Here is a 24,247-nt window from a genome sequence, read left to right as displayed (position 1 = left end):
TCCACCTTTTTGTGTTCTGGGATTGTTCTCGCATTTTCTGAAAGAAGGCCCATCTGCATCCTTCCTCCTGACTCCGGTAAGACTCTGTCATGACTCCCTTGTTTAGTACTACCTCTATAAAACCCAGGCCCCCTTCCCTTTCTTTGAGACTGTCATTACTCAGCATCCCTGTGTTGTAATGCCTGAATAAAATCTTCTCCTTAATTGTCTGGTGCATTTTGTCTTTCATGGGTTTTATCCCACTACTCTTCTTAGAGTTACTATTATTTTATATTTGTTTATATTATTTATACCATTATGTTTATATTACTTTATTGTTTACAATAAAGTTTAATACATTGTTTACAAATTAAGTTCATTTTATTGCTTGTTTATTTATTTTGTTTATATCTTGTACTGTAAGTCCTTCAGGATGTATGAAAAGAAACTTGCATTATAGTTGAGGTTTGGCTATAAAAATGAGCTTATCCAAATCTTTCTACTTCTAGATGCTTTTAGTTAAGACATTCTTTCATAATTGGGAATTATATTAATTATGATACCAGCTAAACTGCTGTAACAGAGAGTCCTAAATAGAATGATTTAAATAAGATAGATGTTTATTTCCTTCTCATATAGGCCACAAGTGAGCAGCCAAGGGCTAGTGGGGCAGCTCTGTTTTGCTTAGTACACAACTTCTAAAGTTGTACCTGCTGTCATCATTTTGTAGCCAGCAGGAAAAGGGGGAAAGGAAGTCCAAATCAAGTCAACTTGTCTTTACAAAGGTTACCAGGAAGTTGCACAGTCATTTCCTCTTACATCCCGTTGGCCCAACTTAGTTGCACAGCCATGCCTGGTTGCAAAGGAACCTGAGAAATGTAAGCTCTAGTTGGGCAGTGGGTGCACCAAGCAGAACTGGGTGGTGATGGTGGTGGGTGTCTATTACCTAGAAGTAGAAAGGGGGAATGGTTTCTGGGGAAGTCTAATGATCTTTATCACAGGATGAAGAACTGCGTTGATTATGAAATCAAACTGGAGAAAATCGGTGATTTTTTGCTTCATTTTGGTTTTTTGTTTTGCTGTTTTGTTTAACCCATGGTGTTTACCTACCCCGGCAGTTTCAGCAACTACCATGTATAGATGATAGGATTCGGTACCTCTTAACCTTTTTTCTTCTCCTTTGAGAAAATTATGCCATTCACATAAATGAAAAGGGCAGTTTGTAACTATTATCCTCAACTAATATATTTGTGGCGCCAGATATATGACCATATATACTGATTGCTGCTTACAGTGTGGAATTTCTCTCTAAACTTTGTCTCATCACACATATATTCACATTCAGCATAACTTTTGATAATATTTTATTACCATCTTTATAATATTTCCTGAAAGGTAATATTGACTTGTTCTAAGTGAAAAAATTATCATTCATTTCTTTCTTGCTTATGTTTTTCACTATTAGATGGCATGTAAATAAACATCACCTATCAATTTGCTGCATAATTTGGGTTAGTTAGTAATGCAATAAGTACATGTTTGTCAAAATACAAATCTCCTCAACCCACAACACAGGGCAGCCTACAACTGTGAGCACCCTTAGCTATTTCCCACTTTGTACTGTATGGATATTATCATTTGCACATACCTTGATGTGAAAAAGTTTGGGAAATGCTTTTTAGATGGCTTTATATCTGCTTCATCTTTTAAAATTCTTCATCTCTTACAAGAAAATAGTTGTAATGTGCAGCATACCACTGTGAGAAAGGTCCATCTCCATTCATCAAGTAATATAGACCAATCAGATATATCAGTCACTTTCAATCAATTGTAGCTGAGAAATGTATAAGATAGGATGTATCCAGCAGAGTAGGCATAGCTTCATGGTTGAGTACCTGCTTTGCATGTACAAAGTTCTGGGTACAATCCCTGGTACCTCCTAAAAAACAATTTTGAAGAGGATGTATCCACAGATTATTTGCCTCAGATTTTCTAGACGTGTGCTTATGTATCAGCCTTACATAATGGCACCAGATAATTCTTACCCATGTGTCCTGTACTTTAGGTGATAACAGCTCCTGGTTTGCCTGGGATGGTCCCAGTTTAGACTCTCTTGCGCTGGCATCCAACCTCCTTTGGCATTTGTCATTCTCAAAAGTTTCCCAGTTTAGATGACGAATTATATGTGGGGTGTTTTTTTGCATATTGCTGGTCTCCATTATCAGTTTCTTGACATTCATACGCTCCCTTGATATGAAGATTGTTTAGATTAAATATTAGTATACTATTTACTAATAGAAAGGTGGTAGTGATCCATGATCTATCTGTTTCAGAATACTTAAGGCAACCATGGACAGGTCTTTGAGCTCTGAGAGGGCAAGGGCTGCATCCATCTTGGTCTGCTATGAATATATTCCCTGCACTTAGCATATTCCTTAAGCAATTAGGAAACACTCAAGTATTGTTGAAAATGTAAATGGTTAAGAACTTGATAGCTTTATGACACACAGTTTTGTGATGTCTGTGATGGGAAAGATCTTTTATCATAAACTACAAATCCTCAATACCTACACAATGGGTAATGTTTGAGAATCAATTAATGCATGATTGAACTGTCACCTCTGTCTTGTATATTTCTGAGCATTAGCACACTACTAATGACAATAGACGCTATTACCATTATAGCTCTAATGTGTTGCAGGTAAAGCTACACAAATTAGATTGTTGTTGTTGGTTTTTTTTAAGATTTATTTATTTCTCTCCCCTTTCCACCCATTGTCTACTCTGTGTCCATTTGATGTGTGTTCTTCTGTGTCCACTTACATTGTCAGGCGGCACCGGGAAACTATGTCTCTTTTTTTGTTGTCTCACCTTACTGCATAACTCTCTGTGTGTGCGGTGCCATTCCTGGGCAGGCTGCGCTTTTGTTCACACGGGGCAGCTCTCCTTGCAGGGCGTACTCCTTGTGCATGGGGCACCTCTACACAGGGGCGCCCCTGCATGGCACTGCACTCCTTGCACGCGGCAGCACTGCGCTTGGGTCAGCTCACCACATGGTCAGGAGATCCTGGGAATCGAACCCTCAACCCTCCATATGGTAGGCGATGCTCTATCAGTTGGGCCACGTCCTTTTCCCAGCAGATTGTTTCTTAACTGTAATGATCTGGTTTTATTCTTTTATGCTCTTCTTTCTTTCATGAGGAAAAAGGAATGTGATTTTTTTTATCCCTCCAAATATTTTGACAACTCCTCAGATGGATAAATTCTATCACTTATAAAATTTAGACCTTAGTGAACCCAGTCCTGGTGTTTTGGGCTGGAATACTCAATGAGTCTTCCTGGAATGGGTGCCAGGCGACTGAAATAATCAGCTCAGCTGGGTGGGGGCTGAGTCTCTGGATCTGATTGTGTTCACCATCTCAGCGCATGTATAAATGTTCTCCTTCTGTCTGTGGGCCATGGTATGAAATGGGTTGGGAAGCACACTTAGTTATCAGTGGTTATCACAGTTATTAAAATAGCAGGTGCTTAGATAAATACATTGACACTTAAGTAGCTAAAGCATTATTTCAAAAATGTTATTTTGGGACATATATTTTTCAAAGTGTTAAATAGATGTTTGTGCTTTATCAGAAATACTAAAGTTTTATAAAAAGTCAGAGATCTTCATGTACTCTTGAAGGAAACAACTCACTTAAAACAGGTAGTAGCATGCTGAATAAGAAATTATGCTTATTTGTATTTTGTAATGCAGAGGGCTTAGAGGTTTTTCCAAACTCTAGGCTGCTCAAAGGTGCTTCAGTATTAAAGCAGCACTAATTCTTTATACCCAAGGGAATGTTATAACAGCATAACTGTGGTCTCTATTAAAACTCCACTAATTCATTATAATTGAGGATAAGGGGAAAACTATTAATTCCAAAGACACCTGAGCTAGCCAAAAGCTTTCAGTAAGATGTCCTGTGAGACCTGCTTTTCTAAATAAAGCTCATTTATAATTTTCACGGTGCTGCACAGATAGATGTAAAGTGCTTTGAAACAAGATTAAGTAAATTGAATACAGATAAAACAGTCCTTTGTTTTATCAAAACCTTTGGAATAGGGCAAAAAGTAATAATACGTTATCACAAATTCTAGAGTCAGGCTTTGTTTGTATTGCTTTAAAAGGCCAGCCCTTTGGGGGAATTTTTAGTTAACTCTAAGATGTTGTCTGGTGTCAATAATGAATTCCATTGTAATAAATATATTGTCACAGGTCATTAATGATTTTTAAGGATTGTGATTGTCCTTAATCTCTGCACTGTTTGAGTTGTACCTTTACTTTCTTCAAGTCCCCTCCTCATTTCTTTATTTTCTTGATTCGCTGTTCTCGTCTCTCTTTTCTTGGTTGACTTATTTTTTTAACCTTCAAAGCCTTTTTGGTTCTTATTTCCCTCTCAGTTGTTCAAACTATCCAAATCTTATTTTTAATTCAGGGACCCCATCTTCCCAAAATTTTTATGGACACCTCTAGCTAATTTTGGAGAGTGGTTGGGGTGGGAACATTCAAAGAGCATGCTTACTATGTGTTTGGCATTATACTGGGCCATGTTTGTACCTTGTCACAGTGGCGTTTGATCCCCATTTTCACTAATAAGGAAAATGAAGGGTGAGTGGTTGTCTAAGTTTACAGAGGTAGTAATTATTTTTGTTGCCAGTTTAAGTATTAGCTCAGTAAAAGAAATTTCAGGTTTTTTTATAAATAACTTATTTGTCAATTACCTTTGTATAGGTTTGAAGTATATAATTTTGTTTTCATACTGTTGTTCCTTATATCTTTGTCCTCCCTTCCCTGCTATACGGCTATTAGCTGTGATTTACGTACAAAATAAAAACTCAATAATATTGAGCTTTAAAAATGCAGTAAAAAGTGAAAATATTCTACTTTTCCCTATCTCCCTAAAAAGGTATTCTGAAGTATTATTTTTTGCTAGTTTGTATTTTAGTTTATTCTAGAAACCAGTATCTTCTTTCCTGTTAGTGTGAATAATCACAGGCTTTAAATAAAGGATTCTTAAGGTATTATAAGCTGGCTCCCTTTTAATTTTATTTCATACAACACTCTGTATAATGCATTATATGTCAAATAAAAAACAAGTCTGGACTCAGTAAGGAGAAACTTTCTACAAAAGGAATACTGCAAAGGGAAAAAGGGACTATTGCAATAGAGGCAGGGAACTTTTGCAGTAGGGAGAACACTGCCTCTAAGATCAGCAAGCATCTCAAGTGTTAGGAAAAAAGGGTTTTTCTTTTATAGAGGGATGAGAACCAGGTAAAGGGAAGTGATAGGAAAGGTCAGTGTGATCAGATAGTAGATCTGAAAATATTTTGTGCTGAAGCAGCCTATTTTCTGGGAGGTACCCTTAAAGTTCAGGCATCTGGAGGAAGGGAAGAAAGCTTAACCAGAGTTTGGTTAACAAGCAATTTATTCTGATTGATCTTTGGGGAACAGAAGTTCAGCTAGTCAGAGAATGGAAATTTTGAGGGTCTGGGTTCAACCTTGCCAGAGGTAAGTAAGGTGCTCTCCCCACAGACATGTGTGCTTTCTCATTTGCCATACCCCTACGCTCTTTTTCACACCTCAGTTCAGTCATGACTTCTTCAGAAAATTCTTCTCTGATCTTGCTGACTGGATGAAGCTCCCTCAGCCACCACGGTGGTATGGGTTTCTGGGAAATGAAATTGATGCAATTTGGAGAAGCTTCTTTAAGAAAAAAGAATCCAAAGTTAGAGATACAAAGTAGTTTGCAGGGCCTCAGTAAGACCTGTGCAAGTGAGCAATCCTGAAACTTAAACCTTCCATTGTTTAGTAAATCTCATTTTGCCTGTTCCTCATCTTGGTAGCTCTTCTCAGTTGACAATTTAATTTATATATCCAACTAGATGAATATTTCTCTCCCCTACACTTCACTCAGTGAGAAAGGAAGTAAGTCTGAATTTGCTCACCAGGGTTTCCCCAAGAATTTGCAAAGTGTTAGCACTTGAGTGTATGTCATGTATTTCATGGATGGAGGAGGATAATTGAGTGGAAAATTAAATGAAGACCTGGGGGGAGAGAGTGGTGAATATTGGAATTAATATTTTTCATGTAGTATTTATGTAATCTAAAACTTCTTTAAAAATTAAAAAAAAATATGTATTTTAAAAAAAAAAAGACCTGGGCCGAGGAAAGCTGTAACACCGATATAAAATTTAACTGAACTTATTGGAAGTCAAATCAAAGTGTGGAGAATATTTGGGTTCCATAGCTCTTTATACCAGTTCATCATGAAAGACAACTTCCCTTCCTTTCTAAGCAATGAAGAGGAATTTTTATAGCATTCTTTAGATAAAACACCTTATTCTGCACAGTGAGCAATAACAGCAGCTAACTTTTATTGAGTGTTTACTGTGGCACTTTGACATGGTATTCTGATTTAAGCGATTACTGACTCCAGTAAACTGCACTGGAAGTTAGATATGGCACCTACCGCTAGCTCAAGGATTGTGGTCAGCCAGAACCTGCATCCATTGCCTGTGGGGAAGAGCAGAACGGCCCATGCTGGAGAAGAAGGGAACTGAGGCTCCAGCTGTTTCATCTTCTCACCAAGCCTCCTTCTGTGCCGCTCCTTCCTCCCCAGCCTTTAATATCGCCAGGTTATGTGGTAGGATGGTACTTGCTCCACTCTGGCTCATCACTTGCCCTCCATCAAGGATGGGATCTTGGGCTTATCCTCTAGTGAAGGTGTGCCCAAGCTTACCTTCGTCTTTTTCTTTTACTGTGGAATGTTGAATGGTGAACCAAACTGCACACCCGTGGTCGCTCAGATTGCATTAGCTTCAGAAAAACCTGCTAAAAAGAGCTGTGTGGTGTTGTCCATGGATACTGAAGAATGCCTGTCAGAGCTGATCCTTTTGGCTTTGGCATAATTAATAGTGACCTTTTCTCACAGACAGTATTTGGCTTACAGGGTGAGTGTGTCCTGAGGCCTCTCCTGGAATGCTGTTACAGGGCTTCAGTGATTCATTCTGTTAACAAACCTTTATTAAACGCCTATCCTGTGCCATGCCCTGGGGACATACAGATAAAAGAAGTTGCCCTTCCTTTAAGGTAGAAACGCAAACCCAGGGGGGAGGGAGAAAAGGAGACCTACAAACGGGCAGAATTTACTTTCAGCAAGTACCATGAACAGCTGTTTTTTGCCTTCATTTTTAGTCCTAATGGCTAGGGTCCTAGTAATTTTTTTCAGCTAAATAAGGTATGTATCAAGGAATTTTTTTTTTTTTAATCAGCGTCAGAGTATCTTTCTCTCTTAACTACCCTTGAGAAGTTTTTTGAAGGTTAGTAAGACAGGCAGCAGGGCAAGGTCCTCAGGGGAGATGTGCTTTCCAGCAATTTTTCCCACACTACGAATAAGGATTAGCAGGCTCTCAGCTGTCCACATCCAGAGCAGATACCCATGAATTTATCATCAGAGAGGCTTTCTATCCCAGAAGACAGCCAGAATGGAATTTGGCAAACTTCCTGGATCCCTGGAAAGCTACTTAGGATGTCAAGGAGTTCCAGATTCAGGCATGTGCCAGTCATACTCTAGACCATATTAACATTATTACAGTTTTAATATTTAACAGTATTAAAGGTGAATAAATTTAAAGGGAAGATGGTCACTTTTGATCTAAAATACCTGACAAAATTTAAAAATGCAAACAAACCTCCCCTTAGAAATTGTGCCAGCTGCCTCTTACAGTAGGTGGAGTTAGGAGTATAAAGGTTTGACCAAATGCTTCACTCTTCCTTTAGGATGGCTTTCTGGAGAGCCTTATGGACATCTGCTAGGTGCCAGGCTCTGTTTTAGGGGCTGATAAGATAACTTCGTTGACATTTTAGCAGTCATATCTCCTGTTCTTTTTGTTTCTTCTAGGCTGCTGGCTCAGTAAGGGCAGTTTTAATTTTTTTGTATTAATCTCTCCTTTTTTTTTATTCTCAGAGCTTGCGCCACACATGTAGCAGGTGCTCAGTAAACATTTGCTGAATAACATGAATTTTCTAGTAGAGGGCACATCAAGTGGGGCCTGCAGGCCTTGACAAAGTTCTTTTCTATTATTACATGAATAGATCTTGTTTCCAAGCTCTCAAACATGGGCCTGGAGTTTTAGAATTGAGAGCTAGGAGAAAGAGCAAGATTCTCAACAGTGCAGGAACACATTTTTGTTCATTCATAAACTATTTTGCCTTAGACTGACTAAAATATACTTACAATTATGTCCCTTAGCCTTAAAGTATAGCATTTTCTCTGTGAAAGAAGTACCCTGGGGAGAAGCTCCAAAAGAGATAGTGAGGAGAGAATGTATTAATTAATAGCTCAGTGGTTGAGCACCTGCTTCCCATATTTGAGGTCCTGGGTTCAATTTCCCAGTACTTCCTTAAAAAATAAGTCAAACAAAGAGATACTAAAATATACGTTATATAAAGTTCTTTTTACATTTCATAAGTTCTGAATTTTCTTAGTCCTTTCCATTCAGGAATTAAATGAATTTTTATAGAAAGTGTTAATGGTTAGCAAAATGGGTGGGTTTTAAGTGTTTGAGTGCCTGCTTGCCATATTGGAAGTCCCCAGGTTTAGTACCCAGTGCCTCCTAAAAACAAAAGCAAACAACAAGCAAACAAATGAAGAAACCAATGCAGGGGAGCCAGTGTGGCTCAGTGGATTAGCAGCAGCTTCCCACATAGAAGGCCCCGGGGTTTAATCCCTGGCTCTGGTCCCTCTTAAAGAAGATTTTATATAAAAAGTGTATTGTAAAATCTTGGTTTTTTCCCCCAGTTTTCTTTTTTCAGTTATTCTTAAAGTATCTAAACCAAAATAATATTAGAAAGGAAATTTCTTTTTTTAAGAAAGTATAATTTCTTCTCATACTTTGTTTTTATTATTCAAACTTTATCTCATTCAAAAAATAAAATAACAGATTAAAGACAGTGCAATAAGGGAAACGGACTTGGCCCAGTGGTTAGGGCGTCCGTCTACCACATGGGAGGTCCGCGGTTCAAGCCCCGGGCCTCTTTGACCCGTGTGGAGCTGGCCGATGCGCAGTGCTAATGCGCGCAAGGAGTGCCCTGCCACGCAAGGGTGTGTCCCCCGTGTAGGGGAGCCCCACGCGCAAGGAGTGCACCCGTAAGGAGAGCCGCCCAGCGCGAAAGAAAGAGCAGCCTGCCCAGGAATGGCGCCGCCCACACTTCCCGTGCCGCTGAAGACAACAGAAGCGGACAAAGACACAAGACGCAGGAAATAGACACAGAGAACAGACAACGGGGCGGGGGGAAAGAGGGGGATTAAATAAATAAATAAATCTTTTTTTTTTAAAAAGTGCAATAAGTTATGGACATATTACTCAAAAAATGTTCCATCCAGCCACTTTTATCTCATCTAATCCTAACACAAAGTTAGTTATTCCTTCTGTGTTCAGAAAAATAAACAGATGAAATCAGATTGGTTAAATGACATAGTCAGGGTCTCCTTGTTAATGAAGAAAATGAAAAAGAGGAAAAAATGCTTAATCATATTCATATCTCATAAAACTGAACCCCGTATTTTTTTCTTGGTCTTTAGCATTGATATGATAAAAAGCATGATATTTGCTTTTGCTACAAAATATTATTAACTCTAGCCTATAAGTTACATTAGTTATATATTTCCCATGTATTACCATATTCATATCATAAGAATCTTTTAAGAGGGGTATCGGTGAATAATATTTTATTTCCAAAGAGCGTTTTATAAGCTATAGAGTATTTTGCATGATTGTAATATTGATGACATCACTTCCATAGTGCTGATAATTCAGAGGTCTACTGGAAAAAACTAAATTATTCCTTCTTTCCCATTTTGTACCTGAAACATTTCTCTGTTAGACAACCAGAGTTTATTTTCTTGAGCCATCTAAATTTTTGATATCTGATTGAGTGTGGCACATGAGTGTGTGCAGATATGCACGTGTGAGCATATGTACTCATAGGTATAACTGTAGGGGAGAATTTGTAGTGATGGTGAAGTTTATCAGCTCTTTATGAATTTTAATTTGTTCTCCTTTGGCTTATTTCAGTGAAGGATTTGAGAATTTGACCCTCTCCGATCTCTTTGGGTGGTCTCCCATTTGTCTAGGTTGGCCAAGAGTGCTGGTTCTTTCCTACAGAATACTGTAGAAAGACAATGAAGGTTGGTATTTGATTGGGTAGGGAGCTCATACCTACATGAAAAATGAGGTATTAGATTGATTGATTAAGCCATTTTGCTTCTTTATAACTCTTCTCCTTAAGCAATATTTCAGCCTTTTGACTTCCTTACTTTTGATTGTGGTATTGTAGATAGACTGAATTTTGGTGATCATATTTTCTGTTTTGATGCTAGAATTTTAGTCAGTTGCTCATAATAGCATCATTAAGGTAGGTTTTTCAAGGGACACTAAATTACCCACATTTACACTGCTAATAAACATGAACAAAGAGCAAGATTTGAATTAACATCTGTGACATCAAAATTGTACTATTTTTAGAATAATTTGCCACCTCCTAATATAAGTAAGTTGTCAGTCATATAATTCAGCATACTCTATATATAGTGCTTTGTGCTAATTCAAAATTCAAGATACTGGCCTAATCATCTTCAGTAAAATACCATGTAAGATGGGTTTGCTTTTCTCTTCAATGATTATTTTTCTGCATTCAGATTCAGCAAACATATTTGGGGTACTTTCTTTGTGCCAGACCCTGAGCTGGTTGTTTCCAATGTTTGACCTTGTGAGGTATTACTAGACATGGTTGATCAGATAGGATAAGTAAAATGCTAAAAGTTTTTTCCTCCAGGACCAGTACAAGGTAATCATAATAACATAATAGAATTCATTTTAAAACCTTTTTGAACTTATTATAGAATGTAGTCTAACATGAACATCTACCACAATATTGACTTTTACTATCCTATTTCTGTTGAAAGGTAGTTTAGGTAGTATGATAAAACAAAGATTGAGGTCTATTCTAAATGTTAACAGCTTTATTGAGATATAATTCAAATACTGTACTATTCACCCATTCAAAGTGCAATTCAGTATTTTTTTGGTATATTCACATGGTTGTGCAACCATATAATTCTAGTTTTTGAACATGGTTGTTGATTTAGTCCATCAGTACTGCCATACTTGCAGATAAGAAAGCAGAATCGCAATCATAAAAGGATTTAAATTCAACCCCTGTTATTTTCAGATTCAGCTTGTCCAGTCAAAGTCCAATAACTTACCCTCTCAGTTCTAGTACAAAAAGCTTTTTCAACTTTCATGAGAAACATTTGCTTCCAGGAATGTTAAGCTGATTTTTCATATGTGCCATAGACAAAGGAGAAGCCCTGGAATATGGAATCTACTTCCTCTTAATGTAATTCTTAAGTCCTTTGCAACAGGCATATTTTAAAGGAGAACTCAAAGAATGTATACAATTAATACCTAGAAAATATACCTTCCCCTGATGCCATTTTTAGCCATTTTCTGAATCCTGATTCATTAAGGAGATTAAACCTCAGGATTTGGGATTCAGAATGCTGGATGGTGATCTCCGCTCATTGACTTTCCTTCCACATTAGAAAGTCACTTAATAATCATAATGTACTTAATATACTTTATTGTATGTATATTTAGTATACTTTATACATGTACTTTTTCTATGAAGGGTGACTTTTCTTTTTAGACTGTACTGTGTCTTTATTTTCAGTTAATCAATGAAGCACTCCCTTGGATGTAGGAAGGGCATGTGTCATTATCCCAGTTTTTGATGGATAAAACCAGATAAGAGACATGTTAATTCAAGTCCTGTGTTCAAGATAAGAGCTAGTCAATGGCTGACACTGCAGGAAAGAACTGGTCTACTTACAGCCTAGGCACTTTCTCAAGACTGCATTTAGTATCCCATGCCTTGAGAAGCAGATGTGGCTCAAAGGATTGGGCTCCCATCTACCATATAGGAGGGCCAGCGTCCAATTCCTGGGGCCTCCTGGTGAAGGTGTGCTGGCCCGTGCAGGAGTGTTGGCCCGTGCAGAGAGTTGTTGCAACAACATGATGCAACAAAAAGACACAGAGAAGAGACAATATGAGATGCAGCAAACCAAGGAGCTGAGGTGGTATAAGAGATTGAGCACCTCTCTCCAGAAGGTCCCAGGATTGGTTCCTGGTGCCACCTAAAGAGAAGACAAGACAAGCAGATACAGAAGAACGCATAGTGAATGGACACAGGATAGACAGGGAGCACAAAAACAATGGGGGGTGGGGAGGGCGGAATAAATAAATCTTAAAAAAAAAAAAACATGTCTTGGTTACCATTGCTTGGCTTACCCATAATATGTGATATCTATGCAGAGGCATGCAAGACTAATAATGAGATAGTTCTAGAAGTACTTATAATTTCCATAATAAATAATTTCTCCCTTGTCTATGCCTTTTCCCTTACTATTCTTTCTAACAAGATTGTATTCCCAACTCTGTCCTCCCTACCCTAATTACCACATTCAGCCTTGGGCTTTTCCTGTCCTTTGCCTCTCCTGTACTTTGTATTAACCATGTTAGAGCAATTTTCTAACATGTTGTAATTGCACCCTTATTTGCTTATTGTCCTCTACTAGACCAGGAGCTCCTCAAGGACAGGGGCTCACTTCATCTCCCTGGCACATGGACAGCAGTTTTCTTGACTTCTGAATGAGAGTAGTGATTGCATAATTTTATAACTTTTCTCCCCTTAACTGCCAGTCCTAAGCCAACAGCATAGCTGTTGGATGATTGTGTGATAGAACATGATTTAGATGTGGAAGATTCTGTCAGCTCTCACATAATTAGAGTTCTCACATAATCAGGGAGGTGATTATGCTTTTTGTAACTCAGTTTCCCTGTGCTATTGGGATATAAAAATGTCCAACTCACCAGTGGTTATGAGAATTAATTGAGATCTTATATAGGAAAGTAGTTTGCAAACTCTTTGGAGACATGAGGAGTAAAGAAGAGAGGCAGTACGGTCTAGTAGAAAGAACATGATCTTTGGTCTTGAGTAGAATTTTTATTTGAAATACTTTCAAACTTAAGTGACAGTTACAAAAATAATACAAACCCCATGCAGAGAACTCCAACATACCCCTACCTCCGTAGATACTCAGATTCACCAATTTTATCATTTTGCCACATTTGCCCTATCATTCTATCAATCCATCTGTCTGCCTATCATTGTGTTTTCTGAACACTTGAGTGCGGTTTGTATACGTCATTCTCCCTGAACACTCAATACTGCCGAGTACATTTCCTAAGAACAAGGATATTCACTATGTAACCACCTTAAGTGCAGTTAAGTAGTCTAAGAAACATTGTAAAGCTTATAGTCTGTATTCCAATTTTTTCATATGTCCCAGCAACATACGAAAATTTCATTCAATTGTCATTGTCTCTTTAGGTGTTTTTTCTTTCTTTCTTTGTTTCAAATTGTGGAAACATATAAACTTTCCCATCTCAAACACTCCCACACATACATTCAGTAACATTGATCACACTCACTGTGCTGTGGCTCCCTCACCACTTCCATTACTAAAACTTTCCCATCTTCCCAAACAGACACCCTGCATCCATTATGCACCCCGGCAACTTTTACTTTAGTTTATATCTCTATGAGCTTGCATATTCTCTGTTATTTTCTTTGTAGTTATCGTGGGACTTACAGTTAACATTCTAAATCTGTACAAATCTCATTTGCTTTGATACCAACTTCAATTGTATGCACACACTGTGTTCCTATATCCCTCCATCCTCTACCTTTTGTTTTTGTCACACATAACATTGTTTCTATATTATGTATCCAAAACACTGATTTATCATTATACACATTTACCTTTTAGATCCTTTAGGAGGTAAAAAGTGGAGTTACAAACCAAAAATACAACAGGACTGTCATTTATATTTACCCTTGCCATTACTCTCACCAGAGATTTTTATTTCTTCCTGTAGCTTCATTATTTTGTCTGTTGTCCTTCCCTTTCAACCTGCAGAATTTTCTTTAGCATCTTTTGTAAGGCAGGTCTAGGGGTGACAAACTCCTTCAGCTTTTATTTATCTGGGAAAGTCTTAATCTTTCCTGCATTTTTGAAAGACCATTTTGCCAGATATATAATTCTTGGTTGGCAATTTTTTGCTTTAAGCAGTTTAAATATGTCATCCCACTGACTTCTTGCCTCCATGATTTCCAGTGAGAAATCAATAATTAATCTTAATGAGGCTGCCTTGTGGATGACACATCGCTTTTCTATCTTACAGCTTTCAGAATACTGTTTTTCTTTGGCATTCAGCAGTTTGCTTATAGTGTGCCATGGTGTAGGTCTATTTGGGTTTATCCTGTTTGGAGTTCATTGAGCATCTTTGATATATATTCATGTCTTTCATTAAATCTAGGAAGTTTTTAGCCATTATGTCTTCAAATACTCTCTCTGCCACTTTCTCCTTTTCTTCTTTTTTCAGAAACTCCTACAATGCATATATATTGGTATGTTTGATTGTAAGTCTTTGTCTGGAATGTCAGGTCTGTTCCTCATTGATGGTTTCTCATGCTTTAATGGTCTCCTTTTCCCTTGGCCATCACTTCCTGTGTCTTTGTGTGATGTGTAACCATTTGTTGAAACCTGGAAATTTTTATATTTTAATGTGTTACCACTGGAATTTAGACTCTAAGGCATTTGTTCCTTAAGCTTTTTAACAGGTAGTATTCTGACAGAGATTTGTCTGATTGCCAGGAGCTTTTTTAAAAAGCAGCAGCTGCAGCAGCCAGATGAATATGAAGAAGGAAGGGAAAAAAGAAAACTTGTTTCCCAGTCACTGCAGATTAACCTGTGCAAGTATTCTCCTTCAGGGCTTATCCGTACAATGAATTTAGAGAATAGCTACCCGTCAAAGTGAAGGGGCTTCCTTGATCCTTTCTATGGCATGCATCTTGTCTTAGGGACATGCCTCTGTAGCCTTAGAGATTCTCTCCTTTACACGGTGCTGAATGTCCCCTTTTCTCTAGGAAATAGTTTCCTCATGGTCTGAACACTGTACTGTATGTCCCAGAGCCAGCAATCGCTAGCTCCAAGCAGCATGATTTGACTGCTGTCCCACAGCATTCTGTAGGAGAGCGTGGTGAGCTGTCTTCAATTCACAGGGCAAGTTCTAGGACACTGAGTACTTCAGGCCACAACTAGGCCAGACATGTATGTGCATAGTATGTCTATGAAGGTTATTCTGCTCCCTCTGGAACCAGGACCAGGGGTGAACTCCACACCAAGCCAACGAGGATGAAGGAGGAGCCAGCCAAGGTGCCAAGAGATCCTCCTGCTTTTAAGTAGCTTTTTCTTGATTCTGCGGTCACCCTTTTACTGTAGTCCTTTAACTGTTTTATGAAATTTTGAGAAAGATGTTTTTGCCAGTTCTTGATGGTTGTTCAAAGTCTCTGTGTGGCAATGGGACCCTTAGATGGGATTTTTTTTTAAGGTTAATTTATTTATTCCCACCCCACCCCCACCGCTTGTGCTTGCCATCTGCTCTCTGTTCATTCACTGTGCGTTCTTCTGTGTCTGCTTGTCTTCTTGTCTTCTCTTTGGGAGGCACCGGGAACTGATCCCAGCACCTTCCGATGTAGAAGAGAGGTGCTCAATCGCTTGACCCACCTTTGCTCCCTGGTTTGTTGTGTCTCTCACTGTCTTTCCTCTGTATCTCTTTTTGTTGCATCGTCTTGTTGCCCGGCTCTCCACACTGCACAGGTCAGCTTGCTTTTTCACCAGGAGGCCCTGGTAGTCTAACCCAGGACCATCCGTATAGTAGACAGGAACCCAATCATTTGAGCCACATCCACTTCCCCCTTAGATAGAATTTTAAATCCAGGCTCCATCACTAATTAAGTAACCTCCACTATTTAACTTCTGTGAGCCCATTCCCTCATCTGTCAAAAGAAAATATCATGTTGCCAGCTTAGAGTAATGTCGTGAAGATTAAATGGAATTCAGGCAATATTCTTTTTATGTTCCATCTGCAAACATTCTACTTTTACCATCTAGAACTCTTTCACTTTGTATAATCATGCTTCTGCACACTCTTTTCCATAGTAAACAAACAAAAACATATATACTCCCTTCAGCAGTGTTTAGGGGTTCTGGTTAAGCCACATTCTCAACACCTCTTGTATTACCTGTCTTTTTAATTTTAGGCATTCTGGTGGTTTTTATGCTATTTTGTAGCAGTTTAGAAATGGAACTCTTCCTTTAACCCCTAAAATCTGGAATTGTCCTTTTCATATATTCCTTTTTAGAGAATGCACTTTATACAAAAGCAGGGGATTGTATCAGATATAAAGTGCATAGTACAATCCTTGGTATATAGAAGGCAGATGACAAAAGATAGCTCCTAGTTCTACTACTATCATCATCATTAAATGTTTTCTATGTTTTGGGGGGATGGGGTAAGGGTGGAAATATGGTGGATACAAAGGTGAATAAAACATATCTCTGCCCAAGATATAGTTGAAGAAAACAATTTACTAGGCAGTGTGATAATAGTTAGGATAAGGAAGTAGTGCTGGAGCTGGGTTTTGAAGAGTAAGTAAGAGTTCAACAGAAAGTAAAAATGAGAATGGGTTAAAGGAAATGGCAGGTGCACAGAATCCTTGGGAGTAGGGGACGTTGCTAGCAGAATAGACAGTGTGTTGGAGAATAGCTCACTTGAAGTTGGAGTTGGTTGCTTGATGTCCCCCATCATTCGATTGTTATTATCCTTACAGAGAACATGGGGGGCTCAGCTGGCAACCATTTGAAGTCAGTGTGAGGTACAGTAATCTATCACCGTGTTCTCTGCCGCCACATTTTAGTTTTCTTTCTTCTCCACTGGGAATGTGATCAGCCCTTCCTTGTCTCTCCTGGAATCAAAACCTATACTCAGTGCAAGGTTCTTGAAAACCACCATTGACGCTTGCAGAATATCACTGGTTACAAGGATCTACCATTTCTCTGTTGTGTGGTCCTTCAGCTCTTGTCTTTTATGCCAAGGCCTGACTTAGGTGGCAGTGAAGTTTAATAAAATGTTCTGCCCATCGTCATGTGTAGACAGTTAATAAATGTGCTTGAAGAATTTTATAATGACGATCAAGATCTCATACATTCTTTGAACACTTATTGTAGCTTAAGCATTGGCTACATAGCAATAAGCCAGATAGACATAGGCTCTGGCCTCACTGAATTTATAATGAAATTTCTCATCATACATTGAACTTCTCGTCACACTGTGATGAGGGTTATGATGCAGGGAAGTAAGAGTCCTTTGGGAACACGCATGGGAGCAGCACCTCACCCAGACTGGTGGTCAGGGAAGCCTTCTGGGAACATCGTTAAACTGCAACCTGGCAGCCAAGTGAAAGGGAATGGGGAGGAAGCGTTCTAGGCAGAGGAAACAATGTGTAGGAGTGGCTGACCGCAAAGGAGAGCCACTGAAGTTATCCACCTAGAACCTAGGGCTCTTGTAGAGGAAAGCTGGGGTGGAGGTGAGGGGTTAGGGGAAGCCGTGTTGTACAGGATTCCTCTAAAGGAGTGGTTCTCCAAAGTGTGATTCATAGACAAGCAGCACCGGCAGACAGCTTCTTGTTGTTGTTGTTCTGTGTTTTCTGGTTTGTTGGGGGGGAACAAAGCCCTACCCCAAACCTACTGAATTAGAAACTGTGGCGCTGGGGCCCAGCAATCTGTTTTTTAAGAAACCTTCCAGGTGATCGTGATGCATGCTGAAGTTTGAGGACAACGTTTTGAACCTTTGTATTCAAGAGGTAAACTGAGGAACAGCAGCTGCAGCCTCACTTGAGAGCTTAAAAAATTGCAGCAGCCCAGGCCCCACCTCAGATCTAGGGACTCGTATTCTTCAGTTTAACAAGATTCCCCATAATTTATGTGCACATTAAAATTTGAGAAGCACTGGTCTAAACAACCTTAAGGATGGTGCTCATTAATCTTAAGAACACAGGGGAGCCATTAAAGAGTTTTAAAAACAGGACCTGCAGCAGAGTGGAAGAAGATTGGAGGAGATTAAGACTGTGGGCAAGGTGACCAGTTGTGATAATTACAGCTTAAAAGACAAATAACCACCATTCTCTGTACAGAAACTTAAAATTCACTTCTCCCTCAGTCCCATCCAAACAACCTTCCTTCTCTAGAGCCAGTTGCAGTTGTTTGAAGAGTAAAGAAAGATCCAATTAGAAAAAAATGTATTTCACACACAGAAAATCTCTTTGCACTGCTCATGCAGATGGTCCTTTCAAACTGTCATTCCTGGGAAGCAGATTTGGCTCAAGTGATAGAGCATCAGCCTACCACATGGTGGGAGGTCCAGGGTTCTAACCCAGGACCTCCTGACCCGTATGGAGCTGGCCTACACACAATGCTGATGTGCACACGGAGTGCCATGCCACACGGTGTGTTCCCCCACATAGGGGAGCCCCATGCGCAAGGAGTGCGCCCCGTAAGGAGAGCCGCCCCACGTGAAAAAAGCACGGCCTGCCCAGGAGTGGCACCACACACACGGAGAGCTGGCGCAGCAAGATGACGCAACAAAAAGAGACACAGATTCCCGGGGCCACTGACAAGAATGCACGTGGACAAAGAAGAACACAACAGCAAATGGACACAGAGAGCAGACAATGGGGGGGAGGCAGGGAGAAATAAGTAAAAAAATAAATCTTTTTAAAAAAAAACCATAACTGTGATTTCTGAGTGTGACCATATGGAGTTTTTCTGCCTGGAATAACCCTGTGCAAGGTGTGTTCTGCAGTCTCTGCATGCTATAATAGCCACTTTGTAAGCTGTGACTTGGTGTAGGGTTTTCTGAAGAGCTCAATATCATATGTCATACGGTTGAATTGTTTCTCATTTACTTTGGTTCACTATACCTCCTAATAGCCTTTCTTCCTGCTTAAATTTGCAAGCCACTCACAAAAGCAAAACACACTCAAGATGCAGGAGCTCAGGGTAAAAGAGTATGATGTGGACATGTGATCTTTCCACTTCCTCCACTGAATTGCAAACCGCTTTTTTTCTTTTTCCCCACTTCCTTGGTTATTTTTTATGAAGACTAGGTGCCAGTCATTTCATACTTAAGCATTGAAGTCTGGGAATGTGATTCCTAGCAATTTTCAAAAATACAAGTTTAACTCAATAGTTTAGAAAGTTTAGAGCATGGTCTAAAACTTAGAGGCATGCATTTACCTGATTATATGAGATATTTCACTTACCAAAAAATTACAAATTCGAGAATTGCTGTAACAATTTAATAGATGTTCATTGTGTTTTCCTAAGAAATATTATGCACCCGGTCTAAACAGTGTTAGGTAGGTGGGAGCGTTTCAAAGAAAATAAGATGTGGTTCTTGCCTTCAGGGACTTAATCTATCAGAACAGTTAATGCTACTACTCTACATTTTGTCATCCAAGACAGACTCGAGTAATCATGATTACAGCATTGTTTCCCACTGCGCCCAGTCACTCAGAATCCTTCTTAATACAGAACTCTAGACAATTTTCATATACTTTTAAATATAAATTTTTATATATTTTTTAAATAAATGCATTCCTGGAACCTTGGGTACTTTCCTTGTCTTTTGTGGGGTTTTTTTATGTCTTTAGTTTTTTGTTTTTTGGGGATTTCTTTTAGAAATGGATCATTTTATATATTAATATTGGGACCTGTAAGAGAATGTGACAATGTTGCTTTCCAAGCAGAGAAGTTGAAACTTCTAAATTCAGAAGATAAATGTTTGGTTCAAGTACATGATTATAAGAGCCATTCCCTATTCCTTGCCTCTATAAACTTTGTATTTTTCTTGGTTACTTCCAAAAGATTGTCCTTGTACTTTATTATTTATGTAAACTAGTTTTAGGATGGTAACGCTGTCGGCTCCTAGTGAATAATGACCCCATTTTCCAGTTCCTTGTCACCAGGGCACCCTTCGTTGCTGCTGGGACCAGCTGCTTTGGTAGAGCTCAAAGGCCATAGTGGTCCTGACTTATTCTTTGATCACCCACTAGCATCTGTGGCCCTCATTTCACTCCACATGCTTTCCACAGGCACTGTATCAAAGGCCAGATACAACTACATATATTGATAAATCCAAAGCATATAGATTCAGGCTCCTATTTAACTCTAGAATCTTAATTTCAACTGTCTGCAGGATAATTCCACCATGATGTTAAGAGCTAACATAAACCGATTTCTTTCTTAGGGCAAGTGGTTGTGCTGGGAGCTTTACAAGTATTATTTAATTTAATCTTTTCAACAACCCTTAAAAGTTACCATCCCCACTGTACAAATGGGAAACACAGGCTTGGAGAATCCTGTCACTAGTAAGTGATAAAACTTGGTACACAAGGCTATTTACTGTTTGACAGTATCCACAGACCCACCATTTTGGCTTGAACAAAACTGAAGCCATTCCACCTCTCCTGCCCTAAAACTTCACTCTTAACCTTAAATCTGTCCAATCCACACATACACAAACAAAAATGCCATCCTGTTCTTTCCTTCTTCAAGGTCCAGTCCGTTACGTCTTAGTGCAGTCTCCTAAATAGTTCTTAAATTTTTCCTCTTCTTTCTACTCTAGCAGCTATAGACTTTGTACAGGGTGTCATTATTTCTCACCTAGAATCCAATTCTTATCCCTTACCCTTTTATCCTTCTCTCTTGGGCTAAAGAGGAAAAAGCTACCTGAGCAAATCACCATTTTTCTTATGTATGTCCCTCTAGTTTATTTCCTATGGTACCTATCTTGACTGAAAAGATGAAACCTGGGTGAGCCAACTTTAGTTTGGAGAAATTATAGGGGTTTTCTCTATATACTTTCACTTGCAGCTTTGTAATAATGTCTTTTGTATGCTTGTTTTCTAGGAATGTTTACCCTTGCGGAAGTTGCTTCACTTAATGACATTCAGCCAACTTACCGAATTCTGAAACCATGGTGGGACGTGTTTATGGATTACCTGGCTGTCGTTATGTTGATGGTAGCCATCTTTGCAGGAACCATGCAACTTACCAAAGATCAGGTGGTCTGCTTGCCAGTATTGCCATCACCTGTAAATTCCAAGGCACACGCACCACCAGGAAATGCTGATGTCACCACTGACATCCCGAAGATGGAAGCAGCCACTGACCGAGGTGGGCAAACGACACATGCCATGTCCTTTGGCACATCTGCTGTGACACCTGACATACCTCTCAGAGCCACATATCCTCGCACAGACTCCACAGTTCCAAATCAGGAGGCAAAGAAAGAGAAAAAAGATCCAGGAGGCCGAAAAACGAACTTGGATTTTCAGCAATATGTATTTATTAATCAGATGTGTTACCATCTGGCCCTTCCATGGTATTCTAAGTACTTTCCATACCTTGCTCTTATACACACAATTATTCTCATGGTCAGCAGCAACTTTTGGTTCAAATATCCCAAAACGTGCTCAAAAGTAGAACATTTTGTTTCCATATTAGGAAAGTGCTTTGAATCTCCTTGGACTACGAAAGCGTTGTCTGAGACGGCATGTGAGGACTCAGAGGAAAACAAGCAGCGAATAACGGGTGCCCAGACCCTACCAAAGCATGTGTCTACCAGCAGTGATGAAGGGAGCCCCAGTGCCAGCACCCCAATGATCAACAAAACTGGCTTCAAGTTTTCAGCTGAGAAGCCCGTCATCGAAGTCCCCAGCATGACCATCCTGGATAAAAAGGACGGGGAACAGGCCAAAGCCCTATTTGAGAAAGTGAGGAAGTTCCGCGCCCATGTGGAAGACAGTGACTTGATCTATAAACTCTATGTGGTCCAAACAGTGGTGAAAACCGCCAAGTTCATTTTTATTCTCTGCTATACTGCAAACTTTGTCAACGCAATCCGCTTTGAACATGTCTGCAAGCCAAAAGTTGAGCATCTCACTGGATATGAGGTATTCGAGTGTACCCACAATATGGCTTACATGTTGAAAAAGCTTCTCATCAGTTACATATCCATCATTTGTGTCTATGGTTTCATCTGCCTCTACACTCTCTTCTGGTTATTCAGGATACCTTTGAAGGAATACTCTTTTGAAAAAGTCAGAGAAGAGAGCAGTTTCAGTGACATTCCAGATGTCAAAAATGATTTTGCATTCCTTCTACACATGGTAGACCAGTATGACCAGCTCTATTCCAAGCGATTTGGTGTGTTCCTATCAGAAGTCAGTGAAAATAAACTTAGAGAAATTAGTCTAAACCATGAGTGGACATTTGAGAAACTTAGGCAGCATGTGTCACGCAACGCCCAAGACAAGCAGGAGCTACATCTTTTTATGCTGTCGGGAGTGCCTGATGCTGTCTTCGACCTCACAGACCTGGACGTGCTAAAACTTGAACTGATTCCAGAAGCTAAAATTCCTGCTAAGATTTCTCAAATGACTAACCTCCAAGAGCTTCACCTCTGCCACTGCCCTGCAAAAGTTGAACAGACTGCTTTTAGCTTTCTCCGTGATCACTTGAGATGCCTTCACGTGAAGTTCACTGATGTCGCTGAAATTCCCGCCTGGGTGTATTTGCTCAAAAACCTTCGAGAGTTGTACTTGATAGGCAATTTGAACTCTGAAAACAATAAGATGATAGGACTTGAATCTCTCCGAGAGTTGAGGCACCTTAAGATTCTCCACGTGAAGAGCAATTTGACCAAAGTTCCCTCCAACATTACAGATGTGGCTCCACATCTCACAAAGCTAGTCATTCATAATGACGGCACCAAACTCTTAGTACTCAACAGCCTTAAGAAAATGATGAATGTCGCTGAGCTGGAACTCCAGAACTGTGAGCTCGAGAGAATTCCACATGCTATTTTCAGCCTCTCCAATTTACAGGAACTGGATTTAAAAGCAAATAACATACGCACAATTGAGGAAATCATTAGCTTCCAGCATTTAAAAAGACTGACTTGTTTAAAATTATGGCATAATAAAATTGTTACCATTCCTCCCTCCATTACCCATGTTAAAAACTTGGAGTCGCTTTATTTCTCTAACAACAAGCTCGAGTCCTTACCAGTGGCAGTGTTTAGTTTACAGAAACTCAGATGCTTAGATGTAAGCTACAACAACATTTCAATGATTCCAATAGAAATAGGGTTACTTCAGAACCTGCAGCATTTGCATATCACTGGGAACAAAGTGGACATTCTGCCAAAACAACTGTTTAAGTGTGTTAAGTTAAGGACTTTGAATCTGGGGCAAAACTGCGTCGCCTCCCTCCCAGAGAAAATTGGTCAGCTCTCCCAGCTCACTCAGCTGGAACTGAAGGGGAACTGCTTGGACCGCCTGCCAGCCCAGCTGGGCCAGTGTCGCCTGCTCAAGAAAAGCGGGCTTGTTGTGGAAGATCACCTTTTTGACACCCTGCCACTTGAGGTCAAAGAAGCCTTGAATCAAGACATAAATATTCCCTTTGCAAACGGGATTTAAACTGAGATAATACGTGCACAACCATGTGCAGGCACGACTTCTAGCTTGCAAATACTCACGTACAAGTTATTGCAAGATAATGCATTTTAGGAGTAGATACATCTTTAAAAATAAAACAGAGAGGATGCATAGAAGGCTAATAGAAGGCATAACTAAATGTTCAATGTTCGTAGTGTTTTAAGTCATTCATTTCCAAGTCTTTTCTCTTTTTTTTTTTTCTTTTCTTTTGGGAAAAGGGAAGGAAAAATCATAATCACTGATTTTGCATTCTTTTTAAATTGTTTGTAACTTGGATGCTGCCGCTACCGAATGTTTACAAATTGCTTGCCTGCTAAAGTAAGTGATTAAATTGACATTTTCTTACTATAATACCTTTTTTGGGTTGTCTGGATTTATTTTGGTTAATTGGTACCATGTTACTTTAACTCAGACAACTAAAAACACATCAGGTCCAAACTTGTAAATTTAGATTTTCTGAAGTATTCCTGTTTTCTTTTAAAGCACCTCAAATCAGCACCTATAATATTTGACTGGGCACTGCTTCTCCTGGAAACCCCATTTTATACCTTCTGTCCTCTTGAAGGCTGGAATGCCATGAATGTATGTAGATTGCGGGGTATTTTAGTTAGCTTTTTAAGACTAAACAGTAACAAAAAAAAAAAAACAAAGAAAATAGAATTCTACCTTTTTAGGTAGAATAAACAAATTTTCAAGAAACAG

The 24,247-nt window shown here is 39.3% G+C and overlaps 1 protein-coding gene across 4 annotated transcripts in view; it reads left to right on the top strand.

Annotated features, from left to right (window-relative positions):
- LRRC8D (leucine rich repeat containing 8 VRAC subunit D) overlaps positions 1–23,896 on the top strand; it is a 126,427-nt gene extending 102,531 nt beyond the window's left edge. For 3 of the 4 annotated variants that reach the window (XM_058303200.1, XM_004478043.5, XM_023584528.2), the window contains exon 3: positions 20,955–23,896. In XM_058303200.1, coding sequence (XP_058159183.1) covers positions 20,957–23,527 — 2,571 coding nt within the window. In that variant the 5' untranslated portion in view covers positions 20,955–20,956 and the 3' untranslated portion in view covers positions 23,528–23,896. Of the gene's footprint in view, positions 1–15,335; positions 15,360–20,954 lie in introns of those variants that run through there. The other variant, XM_023584529.3, reaches the window with a different exon arrangement.
- Positions 23,897–24,247: the final 351 nt, after the last annotated feature.

This window comes from Dasypus novemcinctus, chromosome 9, assembly GCF_030445035.2.
Source record: "Dasypus novemcinctus isolate mDasNov1 chromosome 9, mDasNov1.1.hap2, whole genome shotgun sequence".
NCBI classification, from domain to species: Eukaryota; Metazoa; Chordata; class Mammalia; order Cingulata; family Dasypodidae; genus Dasypus; species Dasypus novemcinctus.
This window is presented reverse-complemented; position numbering and strand designations above follow the sequence as displayed.